The following is a 15,594-nucleotide window of genomic DNA, read 5'->3' as shown; positions in this document are numbered from 1 at the left end:
AGGTAAGGTCAGGCTGCCCCCTGGGCTCCTGGCTCCCTGCTCCCAGACGGGCTGTGCCCGCCCAGCTCCCTGCTCTTCGTCTCTGCTGGGAAACTGGCAGCCGTCTTGGCTCCAGGCACGGAGCTCTGCACTGGGAGCTCATGAGGCTACCTTACTCCCAGCGGGGAACTGAGAGCCTGGCAGGGGGAGGCGCAGCTGGGCTCCCGGCAGGGAGCTGAGAGCCTGGGGGCGGGTGCAGCCAGGTTCCTGGTGAGGAGCAGGGAGTCGAGAGCCTGGGGGGCAGCTGGGATCCCAGTGGGGAATGGAGACCTGTGAGCCCAGGGGGACAGCTGGGGTCCCAGCGGGCAGCTGCTTGTGGAGTTGAGAGCCCAGGCTCTCAGCCCCCCACACTGCCCTTCTTAAGTCGATGGAAACACTCCTGGTGAGGACGTGCACGACGAATGGGGGCAATGTGGACATAAACCACCACACACTGAAGTGGTTGTAAGTTGACCTATGTTAGGCATGGTCTACATTTAAAAGTTAGGTCAACATAGCTATCTTGGTCAGGGGTGTGAAAAAACCATCCCCTGACCGATACAGCTATGCCAGTCTAACCCCCAGGGTAAACACAACTCTGTTGCTGGAAGAATGGACATGTTGATGTAGCAAACTTGGTTCGGAGAGGTGGCATTCCTGCACTGAGGGAAAACCCCCTTCCGTTGGTGTACATTGCATCTACGCTATGGTGTCGTGCCAGTATAGCTATGCTAGTATAGTCTGCATAGTGCAGACACAGCTGCACTGAAGTACATAAGGCTTTGTTGCAAAGCCCTCATGTCATCTCAACAGGAAACAATTATCAAATGCTTAGTCAGCCTCATTGCTGAATACCAGCAGGAGCTCTTAGGCCAGCGTGGGCAGCACACGTGAGTAAAGCAAAACATTTGCAGAGTCATTTAGAATTGATTGCAATTAAATTTAAGCACAGCAACAGAAGCAGTGATTCGTGGAGTAAGGGGAAGCAAACATTATCTAATGTGGGGATTCTGAATAGGAATGGAATTAATGGTCAGGGCAGAGGATGATTTTCCCTATATTTGCAAGAATGTCACAGGAACCTGGCAATTCTTGATATACCTGTTCATCTGACAGGTTCCTCCACTAATAATAGGAAGAGACTATGCAGATTCTGAATGAATTCTGGATTCAGATGTGAATTCCTCCTCAGGCTTTGGGAGCTGCAGGTTGTCCCAAGTAGACTCAGAAAGGGATTTCCCCATAAGTCTGCAGTAAGTTCTCATATGTGGTTTACAGCCTCAGCATCACAAGGTCTTGATCACTGTACAGGACCAGTGGGTGCTCAGCATGTCTGAAAATCCAGCATGAGGTATCAGGTCCCTGTGCAACTGAGGAATGCTTCAGTGGCCGTATCTGAATATTGGCTGTATCCTCTGTGTCTTGATTTCCTTATCTATAATATGGGTCTAATATTACTTGCCTCATAGGGGTTGGATGAGGCTTAATTGATGGGTGTTTAAGTGATTTGAGGTGTATAGATAAAGTGCTACAGGAATGCAAAGTGGTGTTATTGTGGGGCTCTGATTTCCTGGCTGGGGCAGATCTCCCTGCTTGGTGTTTTGTTCTGCTGTCTTTTCCCCTCTGAATCCTGCTTTTCTTGCCCCTGCGTAGTGCAATACTCACAATCATCTCACTGTTACCTTGTGCTCTCCTCATCTGTCTGTGTGTGGTCAGCTGCGTTCTCATCCTCCGCGTAGGCTGGAAGCTCCTTGACTTGGGGGGAGCTGTACAGCACCTAGTGCAATGAAGCGCTGAGCCCTGATCTGTGCCTTTAGGTGCTAGTACTGCAATACAGATACTTAACCCCCATGAACCAGCACAGCTGCAGCCTGGTGTTACAGGGCACTGTGCACCTGGACCTGCTGCCCCTCAGCTGAGACAAGTTCCAGGCCCTGACCACTTGTCATTAGTCATGGTCCGTGGTACTTTTGGGGAGAGTTTGGTCCTGGTTGAGTAATTGCATTTGGCCATTCTTAAAATCTCCTCGGCAGTTTCCACTGGAGGTGGCAGTCTCCATTGCTGTTCTGAGCTGTTGCACAATCTTGCTGGGTGCTGTTAAACAGCTGTTTTCATTAGTGGGTCAGATGATCCTTTTGCATCTCCGTTACTTACCTCAGGAGAGGAGGCAGTGAAGCTTATGTTTGTGAGCTTCTTTGAGATGAAAGGTGCTAGAGCAGGATGAATAAAATGTAGTCACCAGATGGTGCTTAAATTTCCATTTATTTAAAAAATGCAGCTGTAAAGAGCAACTCTAAACTGCCTTTCTTTCTTTCTATCCCCTCCACTGATGTGCAGGAAGGACAAGGATACGACAAAGAGTTTACTGAATGACAAGCGCCTGATAGCTGAGCAGAAGGAACGCTACAGCCAGTACGGTGTGATTGTAGAGGAGGTCCCTGAGCAGGAGGGGGAAGCCCAGTTCTATAGGGTTGACTATGAGGATGAATACGACGACACCTATGACGGCAACCAGGTGGGGGCGAACGATGCTGACTCAGACGATGAGCTGATCAGTAGGAGGTGGGTACAGCATCTTTGGCCAGCAGGAAGAGGATGGTTGATGTGTCCTATAATCCACGTGTCTGCAACCTAGCACAGAGCCAGGTGCAAATGCTCGTCCTGCACACAGATCTCCACTGCCCATGCTTCTGCTGTCACCCCAAACAGACGGGCTTGGAGACACCTCTCTCCTCTTTCTGCTCCCAGTCTGGAGGAGGGGTTTCTGGGTCTCCCCTTTCCCCTGCTGGCCAGGGAGCTTCTCCCAGTCATGGGAACGGAGTTGTCATGCTCCCCCTTCCTCCTGTACCTCCTTTCCTTTCTCCATGTGTGGAACCAAATGCTGTCTGAGCTCAGTTTTAAAACCCGAGCAGGAGGCTTTGCTCAGAGAGGTTAAGCTTGTGCCGAGGCAGCACTTCACTCTGCACACAGAAGGGAACGCTGGTCATTGGGGACAGAGGGTGGGAATTGGCCTCTTATGCTTGTTTCTCCCCCCATCCCAATGCAGAAAAGCCGCTGGGCAAACAGTAAGAAAAAGCTGACCTCTGTTCTTGCTTGTTTGGCAAGTCTCTCCCTGCACCCTGGGCACAGGCTCTTCTGTGATCTAGTGACTAGAGCATGCAACTGAGAGTTCTGGGCTCCACTCCGCTGCCTCGGCATGTCACCATCACCTCTCTCTGCCACAGTCTCACCATCTGCAAAATAGAGCTAATACTAAGTTGGCTCCCAGGGGTGTGAGGGTTAGCTGAGAGTTGGAACTGCAAAACATTAATTCTAAGAGCATGGCTAGAGGTATGTTGGGAAAAAGAATGAGATTTTACAGACCATCAAGTATGCACACCCACTCTTTCTCTCTCTTTCTCCATCTTTTGGAAGCTAATAAGCTTAACATTTCTCTTGTGATTTACTGAGTAATTTTCCAGCTCTAACAGCATTTTCAGGAAGCAGGAATTGTACCATGTTAACAGGCAGTGATAACTCCATTTAAAACAAAATATTTCTCTTCTCTACTTTTTTCTTCTTTTGGAATATTCCTAAAGAGTTCTAGAGACCTGAATAAAAACTTTCTTACAGTTCACTTGTAACACATTGGGGCTTGATCTTCAGAAGTTGTGAGCACTCATCCTTCCCACTGGCTTTTCTAGGAGATCTGAGGGTGCTCAGCACTTCTGAAGATCAGGCCTGGGCGTCTGATATAAAACAAAGGCTGTTGTATTTTTGGTTCTAAGTTTTAATTTCCTTGGTGACACAACCACAGATTTAAAATCAAATGGAATCCTTTAGAAGAACTACATTAGAGCCAGAGATAAAGGGATAGTTTTTTTCTTCCTTGCTCCAGGCCCTTTGCGCTGCTTGAGGTGTGCAAAGGGGCCCTAAAGCGGATGGATTTTCTCCTGTGTGAAAGACTCCCCAGCAAAGCCAGCACAATGGGTGCAACTGAGAATCAATGAGACAATCTCTGACCAATCACAGCAGTTTTAAAGTGGGGACTGTTTTGAGCAGATACCTAATTTTAATATGGTGTGCACATAAGGTGAGTTGATATGCCTACATACAGCCCTCAGTCCCATCACTGTCTGTGTACTGAGGTGTAGAGAGAGTTAACCATCCAGTGCCATTGCTCTTTGCAAATGCTTTCTGGGTGGTCTCCTAGAGAAAGGCATGTTTTCTTTTGTGCAGCTCTGTTGTCCCTTGCATGTCTCAAGTCTTTTCTGCCTTTCTCCTCCCCCTTGCAATTCACCCAGTGCATGAAATGCCATCCTATCCCTGCCTCAAGGTGACACTGGATAGTAAGTGTTTTAAACCGTCCCTTTTTAATCTAGATTTGATAGATGTGAAAAGAACACTCCACAGAGAACTGAAGATGTGCGTATATAAAAAGGGAGAACTAAACCAAATACACAACCCCAGATTCATCCTAGGGTAGTGTTGCTGTCTGTCCAGGTTTTCCAGGGATCATCTCTTTTCTGAGGTAGCTGTCCCAAGAAATCTGTAAGGGAGCTCAGTACACACGGCCAACTGGCCGGTTTTATGGGCTCAGGATCATCCTGGATGTCTAGATTTATTTTTTTTTGTACATCAGAGGTGGCATCCCTACCTTAGAGTGGGTCTGAGGGAGATCTCCATTGACCTCTGTGGCATTGCAATAGGGCAGCACTTGACCCCTAATATATATGGTCCTACAGCTAGACCAAATGTACAGGTGGTGAAGTATTAAATATGAAATCAAGGATACATGTTCCACTAAGAAACTTTTCCCTATTAGTCAATATTCACCAATTGCAGATCTCCTGGAAGTCATTGGAACATGGCAAATTTGTCATTGGCTGCTCTCTTTTTCTCTAGATTTGCTAATTCAGTCCACTTGCTTTACAAATTAGGCAGGTCCATAAAAGCTGTGGATTTCACTTCTGTAAATCAGAATTGTCTTTAAAATATTCTAGTATCAGAATTGCCCAAATGAAATAGTACTGAATCTTTCACCTTTCTCTCTCAATTTCCCAGGCCATTTACCATCCCTCAAGTCTTGAGACCCAAAGGACAAGAGGAAGAGGAGGAGGAGGAGGAGGAGGTGGAAGAGCCTGAAAAGGAAACAACAAAGGTTACTAGCTTAATTTGTAGGCTGATGGGAATTGGCATTATGCTAAATTCTATTGTATGCCCTGTATATTTCACCTGTTGAAACCAGTGGCAGATTAATGATTTTGATGCCCCCAGCCCTGTATGAACTTGTTTTAGTTTTTTTACAAATTAGTTTGAACAGAATTGAATGTAAAAATCATTAAAAGAATTGAACATTTACAAGTTTTATTATAAATACAAGTACAGCAGATGCTCGCTTGAACGCGCATCTGTATAGCGCGATTTCGTTTATAACGTGGGACCATGCATGGATCCAAAATCCTGTGTTTAAGTGGGGGTCTGGTGCAGTTTAGGATTCTCGCGAGTGTGTTTACTAAATGGTGTTGCGCCGTCATTGGTGGTTTCAATACGCGCTATGATTGGTAGAATCATGACGTCACTGATGCCGCGATTACAAAAATGCTGCTATTATAAATTTGCTGCCCTAGGCCTAGGCGTTGTCGGCCTAGGTGATGATGCAGCGCTGGGTGAAGCCCTGACCAGTAACAGTGTGGAAAAGGTTTCCTCTTCCAAAGCATGAATCTGTTCACAGAGCATTGAGGCAGCTCTGCTTTTCAGAGTGACAAACTGCCGCAAGTTGGACAGTGAAGTGTCCCCCAAGTACAATTGCCCACAGTCTCCCAACCTAGGCATGTCACATGACTCTTACTCCTTCGAGGGGTGTGCATGTATCTCTGGAAGAGAGGCTATGATGCCAGCAGAGTGTGCGAGGGGGAGGGGAGGATCATTAAAGCTGTATTATTTTCATGGTTGTCATGGATTTAATGGAAATTGACCATTTGGCTGTGATGGGGGGAAAAAATCCCTAAAATCTCAGTGAAAACACTTGCTATTCAAATTTTTGGATGCTTTTCACTTTGATCAGTTTGGCATCTGATATCAGCCGCTTCCTGTCACTGATCCTGGGGGACTACTTGGCTGTAATGAATAACTTCAGCTGAGGGATGTAGGGGATTCTCCCCGCACCAGGGAGCCACAAGAAGTCAGGCTTCTGTAGCTCCCCGAGTCACGCTGAATGCTGGTAAGACGGTAATGAGATTAAAGACTTGATCTCCATCCCACAGCAGGACCATTTTGTGCAGGACCCAGCAGTGCTGAGGGAGAGAGCTGAAGCCAGACGGATGACTTACCTTGCAAGGAAAGGGTAAGATGGAATCCCTCTCCAGGGGTGAATCTTGGCTCCATTGAAGTCAGTGGCAAAACACTCTCCGACTTTAGTGGGCCAGGATTTCCTCCTTGGTGACTGTCATGCAACTGGTCGGAATATTCCTGTCTCCTCAGGGCTCCAGCCACAATGGTAGGTTGCATCCTGAGTTGACTAGAAGCTCCAGGTCTTAAGCTATGTCTACACTGCACTTTCATCGTTAAAACTTTTGTCACTCAGGAGTGTGAAAAAAACAAACCCTGAATAACAAAAGTTTTAACAACAAAAAGTGCTGATGGGAACAGTGCTTTGTTGGTGGGAGCGGGCAGCTCTCCCGATGACGAAGCTACCACCTGTAATTGGGGGTGCTTTTGTTTGGTCGTCAGGAGAGCAGCTACACTATGTACCTTACAGCGGCAGTGCTGTAGTGGCACAGCTGCACCATTGTAAGGTGCGCAGTGTATACGTAGCCTCAGGATGGCTTTCAGAACTGACAGCCCATCTTTCGAGAGTTGTTGGAAGTGACACCATTTCCAACACCTTACTCAACTTACACTTCACTGCCTAGAGTGCAGCTACACCAAGTGGCAGGGATGCCTGGCAAGTCCCTTCGCTGGCACAGCAATGCTACTTCTGCAGTTATATGGGGGAAGAGAGAGCAGGAACCTGCATAAGATTAGTAAGATTTTGGTGTACAGGAGCTTCCCAGATCCTCAGTAACTACCACAGGGGATGCCTGGATAGTACAAGGCTTCAGTGCAACATCTGGCTGGCTGCTGGCATGCTAAAAGCAGGAAGAGTGAGCTGGCATCACATGGCTGATGGATAATGTTCAGATACTATAGAAGTGCTGCACAACTCACTCGTCAGGGGAGATGGCTGGGTAGATGGACTCCCCCCAGCTGTGCTTTCTCCACATCTGATCTTTTCTCAGGATCCTTTGTCTTAGAAAGAGAAATTACATTTGTGATCCTCAGTGTGCCTTCTGCAGAACTTGTGGTGATTCCCATTTTTATCTATACTTCAGGTACAAGCATGACAACACCTCAGCTGTTGTAGGGAATGCCAAGGGGCATGGACAGAGCCGGGATACAGTCCAAGACCGAAGGAAGAAGGAAGCCAACAAAGGGGCAAGAGCTAATCATAACCGCCGAGTCATGGCTGACAGGAAACGGAACAAAGGCATGATCCCTTCCTGAGGGAGGGACTCTTAGCCCAAAGCATTGCATTGCATTCAGGCCTTCACTTCTGAGGGCCTTCTGATCTTCAGGTTATGGTGCAATACCTAGCCCTTCAGTTTTAACTGGGATCACCCAGCCCTTGGGCAAGCTTTCCATTTGTGAATAGGAACTGCCTATCAGGCAGGCTTGCTGCTGTGCTAGTTGTCAATGTGGCAGCAGGTCTCTCAGATGCATAGGACAGGCTGCAACAGCCATTCAGGTTTTTTTAAAAACTATTTGTAACGATTCTGTGAGAACTTATTTTCGTATAAGAAACATCCCCCACAACTGCCTGGCGCATCCAGTCAGCACAGCTAAGAGCACTTAGAATGAGCACTACAACTGACAGTGAAGTTTGCCTGCGCTGTTAGCTACAGCTGCCCACTCCACACACGGTGCCTTATCCTGCAGTAGACTTATGGCATGTATAGAAACAAATGCACAACAGGCCATTCCTGTTGCTGACAAAACCCTAGGAGTTCAGCTGTATGATGTACTTTAAATTCCTCTCCCTCGAGCGAGAAATGTGGATAAAAACATGCAGATAAAGAATTTGAATCTTTCGGCTTGGTGTTTTATGCAGTTTCTGTCAATGAACCCTATCTAATTTCATTTGTCTCTTATCTGTTAGGAGTGAACTGTCATATGTCTGCAGTTAGGAGCTTGTTTAATGAAGTGAGGTGTGCAGTGGATATGCAGGGACCAAAGCCCCTTTGAAATGCAGTTGCTATCAAGGCATCTAAAGCATGATATTTGCAATATGCAAATTAGGTGAGGAGAAGGCATGCAGTGATTTGCCTGTGCGCTCACAGTCCATAGAGTTGCTTTCCCAATAGCTACTTGTCACCACTCATTAAGCAGAGCAGCTCAGATCATACCTGTCATGGGGAATGCTATCAGCAAGTAATAGCAATCTCTGCCTGCTGAAAGAGGTCTCAAGAGAAACAATCTTGTCATACAAAAAGTCACTTCTACAGAATGAGACCATTCCTGAGGTCACTTGAATCTATTTGTAAGGTACTCAGATACCATGGTGAGGGCTGCCTCGCAAGAGCCTAGATAGACATTGGAGATGGTGCTAGCTGTCTGTGATACAAATGTCAATAAGTTGTCATTAAATATCTGCACATTTAAAACACGTTCTGCTCACCAGCATACAGACTTGTAGTATTTATTTTCAAATGCAGGATGAGTACATTAGCTCCTTGCACAAACAAATGACAAATGGCTTGTGGTAGATGAGCCTGTTCCAAAGAAAGACCCGGGCAATTTATTTTCGGTGTATTGCTGCTACTTCAAATGCACTGAATTCCAGGCTCCCTGCATTCTAGCCCTTGTTTCAGTGTGCGTAGCACTACGTATTGCTTTTCTGCACATGCTGCAAGAGGCAGTGCACATGCTGCAAGAGGCAGGCTTTTGTTAAGCTTTGTATGCACGTCTCTCACTGCCAAGTTATACGCAGGGGGAGGAGATTGTACAGCTATGTGATTAGTGCGAGAACACTGGGGCTGCTTTCAGAAAATGGAAATGGCTGTCACTATTATGCAGATAGGATAAAGCCTGAATGTTCACAGGATAAAATTTTCTGTACTATTCAACAGCCCACTAGGACATGGGGTAAAAGGAATTAACACTTGCGCTTTCCCAAAAGCCATTGTCATGGGAAACTACTTACCCCTTGTACTTTCATTGTTATCCCCTTTTGCCTAATTGCTTTTTGCCAGACTTGCTACAACAGCTCCCTATCTAATATGTATTCATTGCTAGGTAACTCTAGCTTCAAGGCTGCTGAAACCACCATCACTAGTTCAGCATAGCACAAAGCTAGCAGCACTGCAGGTAAACTTACTTACATTAGAAGCAAAGGTGGGTTTTTGGGTAGGTTATGAGATTAGCCCAGCAAGGCCTAAATCCTACCCCCTAGGGTGCCCTCTAGAAAAGCAATTTAAGGCTGGTAGGAATCTACAGCAGCTATTTTTTCCTCAAACAAAATATTGGCAAATCTTCCTTACCCACCCACTGTGGTTAATCTATTTTCACTATCCATAAAGCTTTTCTCCAGGTCATGCTACTGCTGTAGCAAGCTCCATTCCACCTCAGAGTCATCCATCAGCAAAACTCCAATTGCATGTTATTAGTGGAAGTGTAACAAGTAGAAAGACAGTTCAAGTGTAAGGTGTGTAGGACTGGCAGCCAGCTTGGTTTATACAGTACTGGATTGGATGGGCAAGAAGTAGCTGGTTTCCATCATCCCCATGCACTAAAAACAGATTCCTACTGGACAACTTAAAGGAATCAGGTAGTTAGATAATGCTTTAACCTCCTCAAGTCTTGGCCTGTGAAGAGGGTTTCTGCAAATAGGCAGCAAGGGAGCATGGGAACTGATGGCACTGCTGTCACTTCGGATGAGAGATTTAAAGCTGCTTCCCACTACAGACAGACAAGCATTAGCACTGCTCCACCTAGCAGGCTAATAGCACCGTGACACAAAACCACACATGGCAGCTTGGGCTAGCTGCTGGCATACAATCCCACCCAACATCTCTGCTACAGGCTAAGGCACAGCTAGCATGGTAGTCTACCCATTCTGGGAAACAGCTTGCCTGCTGCTGTATAGCCATAGCTACAATCTCACTATAGTATTGCCATATCCCTTCCCATTGCTTGGTTTTTACCACTTTCCCCCATGTCTGTATGATATTTAGCTTTATGCTCCCAGGGCCGGCACTGTCTGTTTAGCACCTTATGTACTGTGTCAAACAGCAAAATAATAAGGCACCTGCACCACCACTTCAGCATACTCATAGGGTACATCCAGACTACCCCCTGGATAGCGATCGATCCCCGAACACACACCTGTCAACGCCAGAACTCCACCAGGGCGAGTGGCAGTAGCAGAGTCAACAGGGAGAGCCATGCTGTCGATCTCATGCTGTGAGGACAGGAGATAAGTCAAAATAATATCGACTTCAGCTACGCTATTCCTGTAGCCGAAGTTGCATATCTTACATCAACCCCCCTGCCCCAGTATAGACCAGGCCCTACTGCATGGGGAAAAGGCTGAACAGAACGCTCAAGACAAATCACTACAGCCCTCCCAGCATGGTAATGCAGAGCTCCAGCCCTGTACTAAATTTAAAATGAGTTAGTCACTTTCCAAGAGCTTATAGGGCTCTCAGATATCATTAGAATACACCACCTCTACATCCTATTTACAACCGCTTCGTTTTAGCCCTTCTTCCTGTGTTGGGCTTTGTTTTTTTATGTGCAGCTCAGGCCAGCTCTGAGCGCAAAGCAGCACTTCCCACTGGTAAGTGAAGGATATTTGAAAGTTAAGATTTTAATTAAAATCAATACTACTGAGGCAGCCATCTTGCTGAACAAGTGCATATCAGTTGTCAGCAAACAGGCTAGATGGTTTGTCTGAGATTAACAAAGATACAGCCCCAGCACCAAAACTGGGTGCTTTGATATACTAATTAGTGTAGAAGACAAGATGTTTAAATAAAGAGAATAAAGTGTTCCATATAACCAAGAGCAAAGTGAAAGATGGGTTTGAATGCTGGAGGAATTTATTTTTTAAATGAAGTGCTGTTAAGAATATTTGGAGAGACCATTTATGGTTAGAGATATTGGGTAGCTATTTCCTGCCTATTTAAGGCTATTGCTTGCCTGTACACTGGTCTGAGTTATAATAAATTGGAACATTTACCAGGCAGAAGCAATAAATATTGACAAAGGCCTGCAGCAGCATCTGTGCTTCCACTTTTTAGGTTACACAAAAACAAACCGCTTATGATTTTCCATACTAGTGCCACAGAAATAAGGCTTTATATGCCACATTAATTTAGAGCCCAACATCCTGTGGTTAACCATAACCCCTTATTTACATATGGAGCACAGGGGAAGTTCACTGAACATGTAAGCACAAGAGGTATTGGTTAGTGAGTTTATTAGTTTAACAGAACGTTTTAACACAGCAGGAGTAAATCCTTAAGTCCATCTGTGGCAGAAACCTTGATGAAGTTGGTGATGTACTCTGGCTCAGATTTCCTCAGTCAGAAGCCCATTCTCATTCTTGGTAACTGGTATCAGGCAACTGAAGAGTTGCAAATGGGGATACAGGCACCCCCACATGGCTCCTGCAGCGCTCACTTCACTTTTCTTGTGTCTCATACTTGTGCTTGATGTGTTTCCACAGTTTCTGCATTTAAAAAAACAGAAGCAAGTAGTCTTATATACATGTCCCAGTGATGCTGGACTGAATTTCTTACTTTCACCTAAAGGGAATGCCTACAAGTGAGGAACACACTGAAGTTTCCTGCCATTACTGTCCCATTTGGTGTCTTGCCCTTGACAGCATATCCTAATGGCACTTGTTTGGGTGACCACTTTAGCAGATCCACACAATGCCTTACCTAGCCAGACCAGTGCACTCCAGGAATACCAAAGCACTTATTCCAGAAGGTACAGCACACACCTGAAACACAGGTTCGGGGTAACTTGAGGAGGAATTGCACTGTGGAATGGAGTTAAGATAATGGATCTCATCTTTTTTTGATGAAGCTGCCTCTTGCAGTGGACTGGCAGAATGAGACCAAGTCCCCTTCCTCTCAAGTCCCAGCATACTTGCTGCCATTCCTTCCTTCTATTCACACTTTTTTCTGCATTTTGCTTAATTTTTTTTTATAGTAGCTTTGCTCTTTTGTTCTATGGCCTCCCTGTACCCAGTCACCAGAGGAGTGTATGATACTTGGACCAGAAGCATCTATTGACACCTCTTTGCCACAGGTGCTTTCCCAGGAGAGTGTCACAAGAGCCTGGGGCAGTACACCAATGCCTCAGCTTGGGACCTCATATTCAGGATCTGTATTAGGTAAGACACAGTAGCAGAAAGGGCATGTAGGTAGCTTTCAAGTACATTTTTATAGGGAGGCAGTCTAGGATCATACAACTTTGCCCTCCTCTGTAACCTTGCAGGTTAAGAAACACCAAACTGTTGCAGCTTCTGGCTACCCATTCACACTGAGGAAAAGCCACTGTAGTCAACACAAATTCAAGCTGGACCCAAAACAAGGTCTTTGGCCCAACCATCACAACCAGTTGGTACAATAAATACTTAAGATTCCTGTTTGTGGGCAGAAAGTATCATAGTATTTCTAATGCCTGGTCTAGACAGGATCATAGCCTCTTTAAAAGAGGAAAATCAGCATACAACCCTAGACTCATAAGAAGTTCACGAACACTTAATAACCGAATTGCTCAATTCAGAAAGTAGCCAAAGAAATACATAATTCCAGTTGGATATTAGAAGTGTCATCTGCCCCCAAACTCCTGGAAGGGAAGAGGAAATGTGCAAATCATACACACTTTATTTGGCTGTAATTTTGTATTTTGCACAACTCTGGGTGCTTTTAGAGTTAAAATGCATACTTTTTGATCACAACTTGGGGACAGTTACAAATAACTGGAGGATCAGGTAATGTGTGTATCACTTATTGCCATAGTATCTAAGCGTTAATTATCAAGCTTTTCCTGTCCATGGATGCAACTTAACTATAATGACTCGACTCATCTCATCTTGTGTTGTGTCTAATTTAGATTGCAGACTGCTTGGGACAGCACTGCAATACTGGCAACACATCCTATATGACCTACACTGTGTGCAAAGTTGCTGTTACCTGTGTTGTTGAGTTAGACATCAGAAATATGAAACTGAAGACATTCAAGAAATACAACAACTTGTTTTAAGCTTCCTGTGTTACAGTTTCTTTAACTCTGTCCCCCCCACTAGGGCCAATACAAGTGGAGAAGTCCAAGAGCGCGCATGACCCTCCCTATAGGTGCCATTCCAGCAGTACCCCTATCTATCTATCAGCACGGTGGTTATCACAAGGCAATGCAGCACCGGCATTTACAACACGCATCTGCCATGAGCCCAGCACGGCTGCGGGATCCTCGGCCCTTCATATGCATCTGGGCCTGTGAAATAAAGGGCTGAACAAAGTGAGCAGAACTCAGTCCCGCCGCTCCCCTGCCAGGCACAGGCAGCCTGCGGGCGGTAAGTTCACCCGGCCCGTTCGTAGGGCCCCACCTGGCAGGGACCGGTCCGCGGGCGGGGAGGCGCGGCGCCCTCACCCGCCCCCGGCCTAGCACGGAGCGGCGGGCACAGAAGGGGCGCGGAGACTAGGCCGCTTGTCCGCCCGGGTGTGTGGGGCAGCCGCCCCCGACCGGCCGTTCCCCCCGAGGCGGCCCGGAGCCGGCAGCCAGCCCCGCGGCACAGGGGAGCGCGTCACCGGCCGGGCCCAGGTCTCCGCGGCCCCACGCTGGGGCAGGCGGAAGGCGCCTGGGGACACGGACGGCCCAGAGGCCGGAGCCTCGCGTAGCGCACAGGCCGGCCTGACCTTCAGCCCCCGGCCTAGGCCGTGCGCGAGCTCCGCCTCGGCCCGCGCGGCGCCTCACCCCGTGGTTCAGGCGCTCGTAGAACGCGTCCGCGCCCTGGTCGAACGCGCGCTCGAAGACGAGGGCGCCCAGCACGATGGTGAGGGCGAAGGTGGAGGTGCGGCGGAAGAACACGTTGTACAGCCTGGAGCGCAACGGCATGGCTCCCCCTCAGGCGACGCCCAGGCCAGCGCAGGCGCGGCTGGCGCCCGGAAGTTATAGTGGCGGCAACGCACCCTGGGGCTTGGAGTCCTGCCGCGAGGCACCATGGGACTTGGAGTGCGGCGTCACTCCGCTCCGCCCCAGGAGGAAAGCGCCTGGCCCTCGGGGACAGGCGCAGATTGTATTTCCCGGCATGCATAGCGCCACGCTCGCCCCTGACCAGAGGTCCCTTAGCGATGAGACCTCTGGGAGATGTAGTCCCTTCATTCGAACGCCTGCGCTCGCTGGTGGCGGTAAAAAACTACGAGCCCCAGCAGGCCGTGCGGTGCGCGCTCAGGGAGGCGTAGGGTGGAGAGTCGGGCAGTGTCCGCGGGGAGGTGAGTGGCAGGTGGGGTGAGGGGCAGGACGGGAGGCCCCGTCGGACGCGGCGGCGGCGGTGGCGGTGGCTCGTGGCCCATGCCCGGCCCCCCCGGGAGCGGTGCACTCAGCCTGCGCCGGGGCTCGCACCGCGCTGTGACACACGGGGCGAGGGGGGGGCGCAGCCCAGAGGGAGGGTGCGGATTGTTTATACATTTAGCACAAAACAGGCGTTTATAATGTTCGCATAACTGACCATACTGGTGGGGGGAGGGGTAACGACACGTCAAAGCCAGAGAATGGCCTCGGGTTTCAGCTGCTTCCATTCGTATGTGCTGGGGGCTTGAGGCGGTGTTGGAAGTGCTGAAATTGGGTGTCGATGTAAGCGCACAACATCTCTGACGGTCAGGGCCAAGCTGTCTTGAATTGGGCAGCCCAGATTGCACCCAGGGTCAGTATCTAATGTTGAAATTTTCAGCACAAGTTTATATTGACGAGCTGCATGTTACGTGTTTTACACAGCACAATGGCATACTTGGTGATCTTTGCACCTACAGAAAGAGTCTTGAATTCTACGTGAAACCACACCACAAATAGTGACACTGGATTGCGGTGGGTAATGAGCAGAGCTAAGAGAAATCCATGAGGAAAGAACATTTGCTCCTGGAAATAGAATCCTAGGGTTAAGGGCCCACAAGGGAGGCATGTTAGGTTGTATATATTGTTGTTGTGTGTGTGTGCGTGCAGCTATTTCTTTTTTATTGATCACAGATGAGAGTAAGAGTTGATATCATTAGAGAGCAGAGACTTGTGGGGCTTGGCTACACTTGCAAGTTGCAGCGCTGATGAGGGGGTTACAGCGCTGCAACTTACTCGGTGTCCACACTTACAAAGCTCAGCCAGCGCTGCAACTCCCTTCCTGCAGCGCTGGCTGTACTCCTGGTCTGCTACGGGTGTAGCGAATCCAGCGCTGGTGATGCAGCACTGCTCATCAGGTGTGGACACTCACCAGCGCTGTTATTGGCCTCCAGGGTATTAAGAGGTATCCCAGAATTCCTGTCTACAACAAAC

General features: G+C 47.9%; 3 protein-coding genes across 5 annotated transcripts in view; 2 read left to right on the top strand and 1 right to left on the bottom strand.

The window, feature by feature from the left end:
• ASCC2 (activating signal cointegrator 1 complex subunit 2) overlaps positions 1–8,127 on the top strand; it is a 41,058-nt gene extending 32,931 nt beyond the window's left edge. The window contains exons 16-19 of one of the 2 annotated variants that reach the window (XM_032768281.2): positions 2,356–2,580; positions 5,062–5,158; positions 6,267–6,343; positions 7,371–8,127. In XM_032768281.2, the coding sequence (XP_032624172.1) occupies positions 2,356–2,580; positions 5,062–5,158; positions 6,267–6,343; positions 7,371–7,542 (571 nt within the window). In that variant the 3' untranslated portion in view covers positions 7,543–8,127. Of the gene's footprint in view, positions 1–2,355; positions 2,581–5,061; positions 5,159–6,263; positions 6,344–7,370 lie in introns of both variants that reach the window. The other variant, XM_032768275.2, reaches the window with a different exon arrangement.
• A 3,371-nt stretch (positions 8,128–11,498) lies between these two features.
• On the bottom strand, positions 11,499–14,198 carry UQCR10 (ubiquinol-cytochrome c reductase, complex III subunit X). Its single transcript, XM_032768287.2, has 2 exons — positions 14,026–14,198; positions 11,499–11,767 (listed from the first exon to the last, which is right to left on the bottom strand). Exons 1-2 carry the CDS (start codon positions 14,164–14,166, stop codon positions 11,720–11,722), a joined length of 189 nt encoding a protein of 62 aa, XP_032624178.1. The 5' UTR covers positions 14,167–14,198; the 3' UTR covers positions 11,499–11,719.
• A 244-nt stretch (positions 14,199–14,442) lies between these two features.
• The window catches only part of ZMAT5 (zinc finger matrin-type 5), a 26,570-nt gene continuing 25,418 nt past the window's right edge, over positions 14,443–15,594 (top strand). The window contains exon 1 of one of the 2 annotated variants that reach the window (XM_032768283.2): positions 14,443–14,543. The gene's annotated coding sequence lies outside the window, so the exon portion shown is untranslated. The remainder of the gene's footprint in view (positions 14,544–15,594) is intronic. The other variant, XM_032768282.2, reaches the window with a different exon arrangement.

This window comes from Chelonoidis abingdonii, chromosome 22, assembly GCF_003597395.2.
Source record: "Chelonoidis abingdonii isolate Lonesome George chromosome 22, CheloAbing_2.0, whole genome shotgun sequence".
Taxonomy (NCBI): Eukaryota; Metazoa; Chordata; order Testudines; family Testudinidae; genus Chelonoidis; species Chelonoidis abingdonii.
The sequence above is the reverse complement of the archived record's forward strand: the minus strand, read 5'-3'. Positions and strand labels throughout refer to the sequence as shown.

Excerpts from the sequence above, each read along its gene's own strand:
- UQCR10 (XM_032768287.2), bottom strand. The coding sequence starts at position 14,166 with ATGCCGTTGCGCTCCAGGCTGTACAACGTGTTCTTCCGCCGCACCTCC. Across the intron at positions 11,768-14,025 it reads ACGAGCGCCTGAACCACGGG|AAACTGTGGAAACACATCAA; the intron begins GTGAGGCGCCGC and ends TTTTAAATGCAG.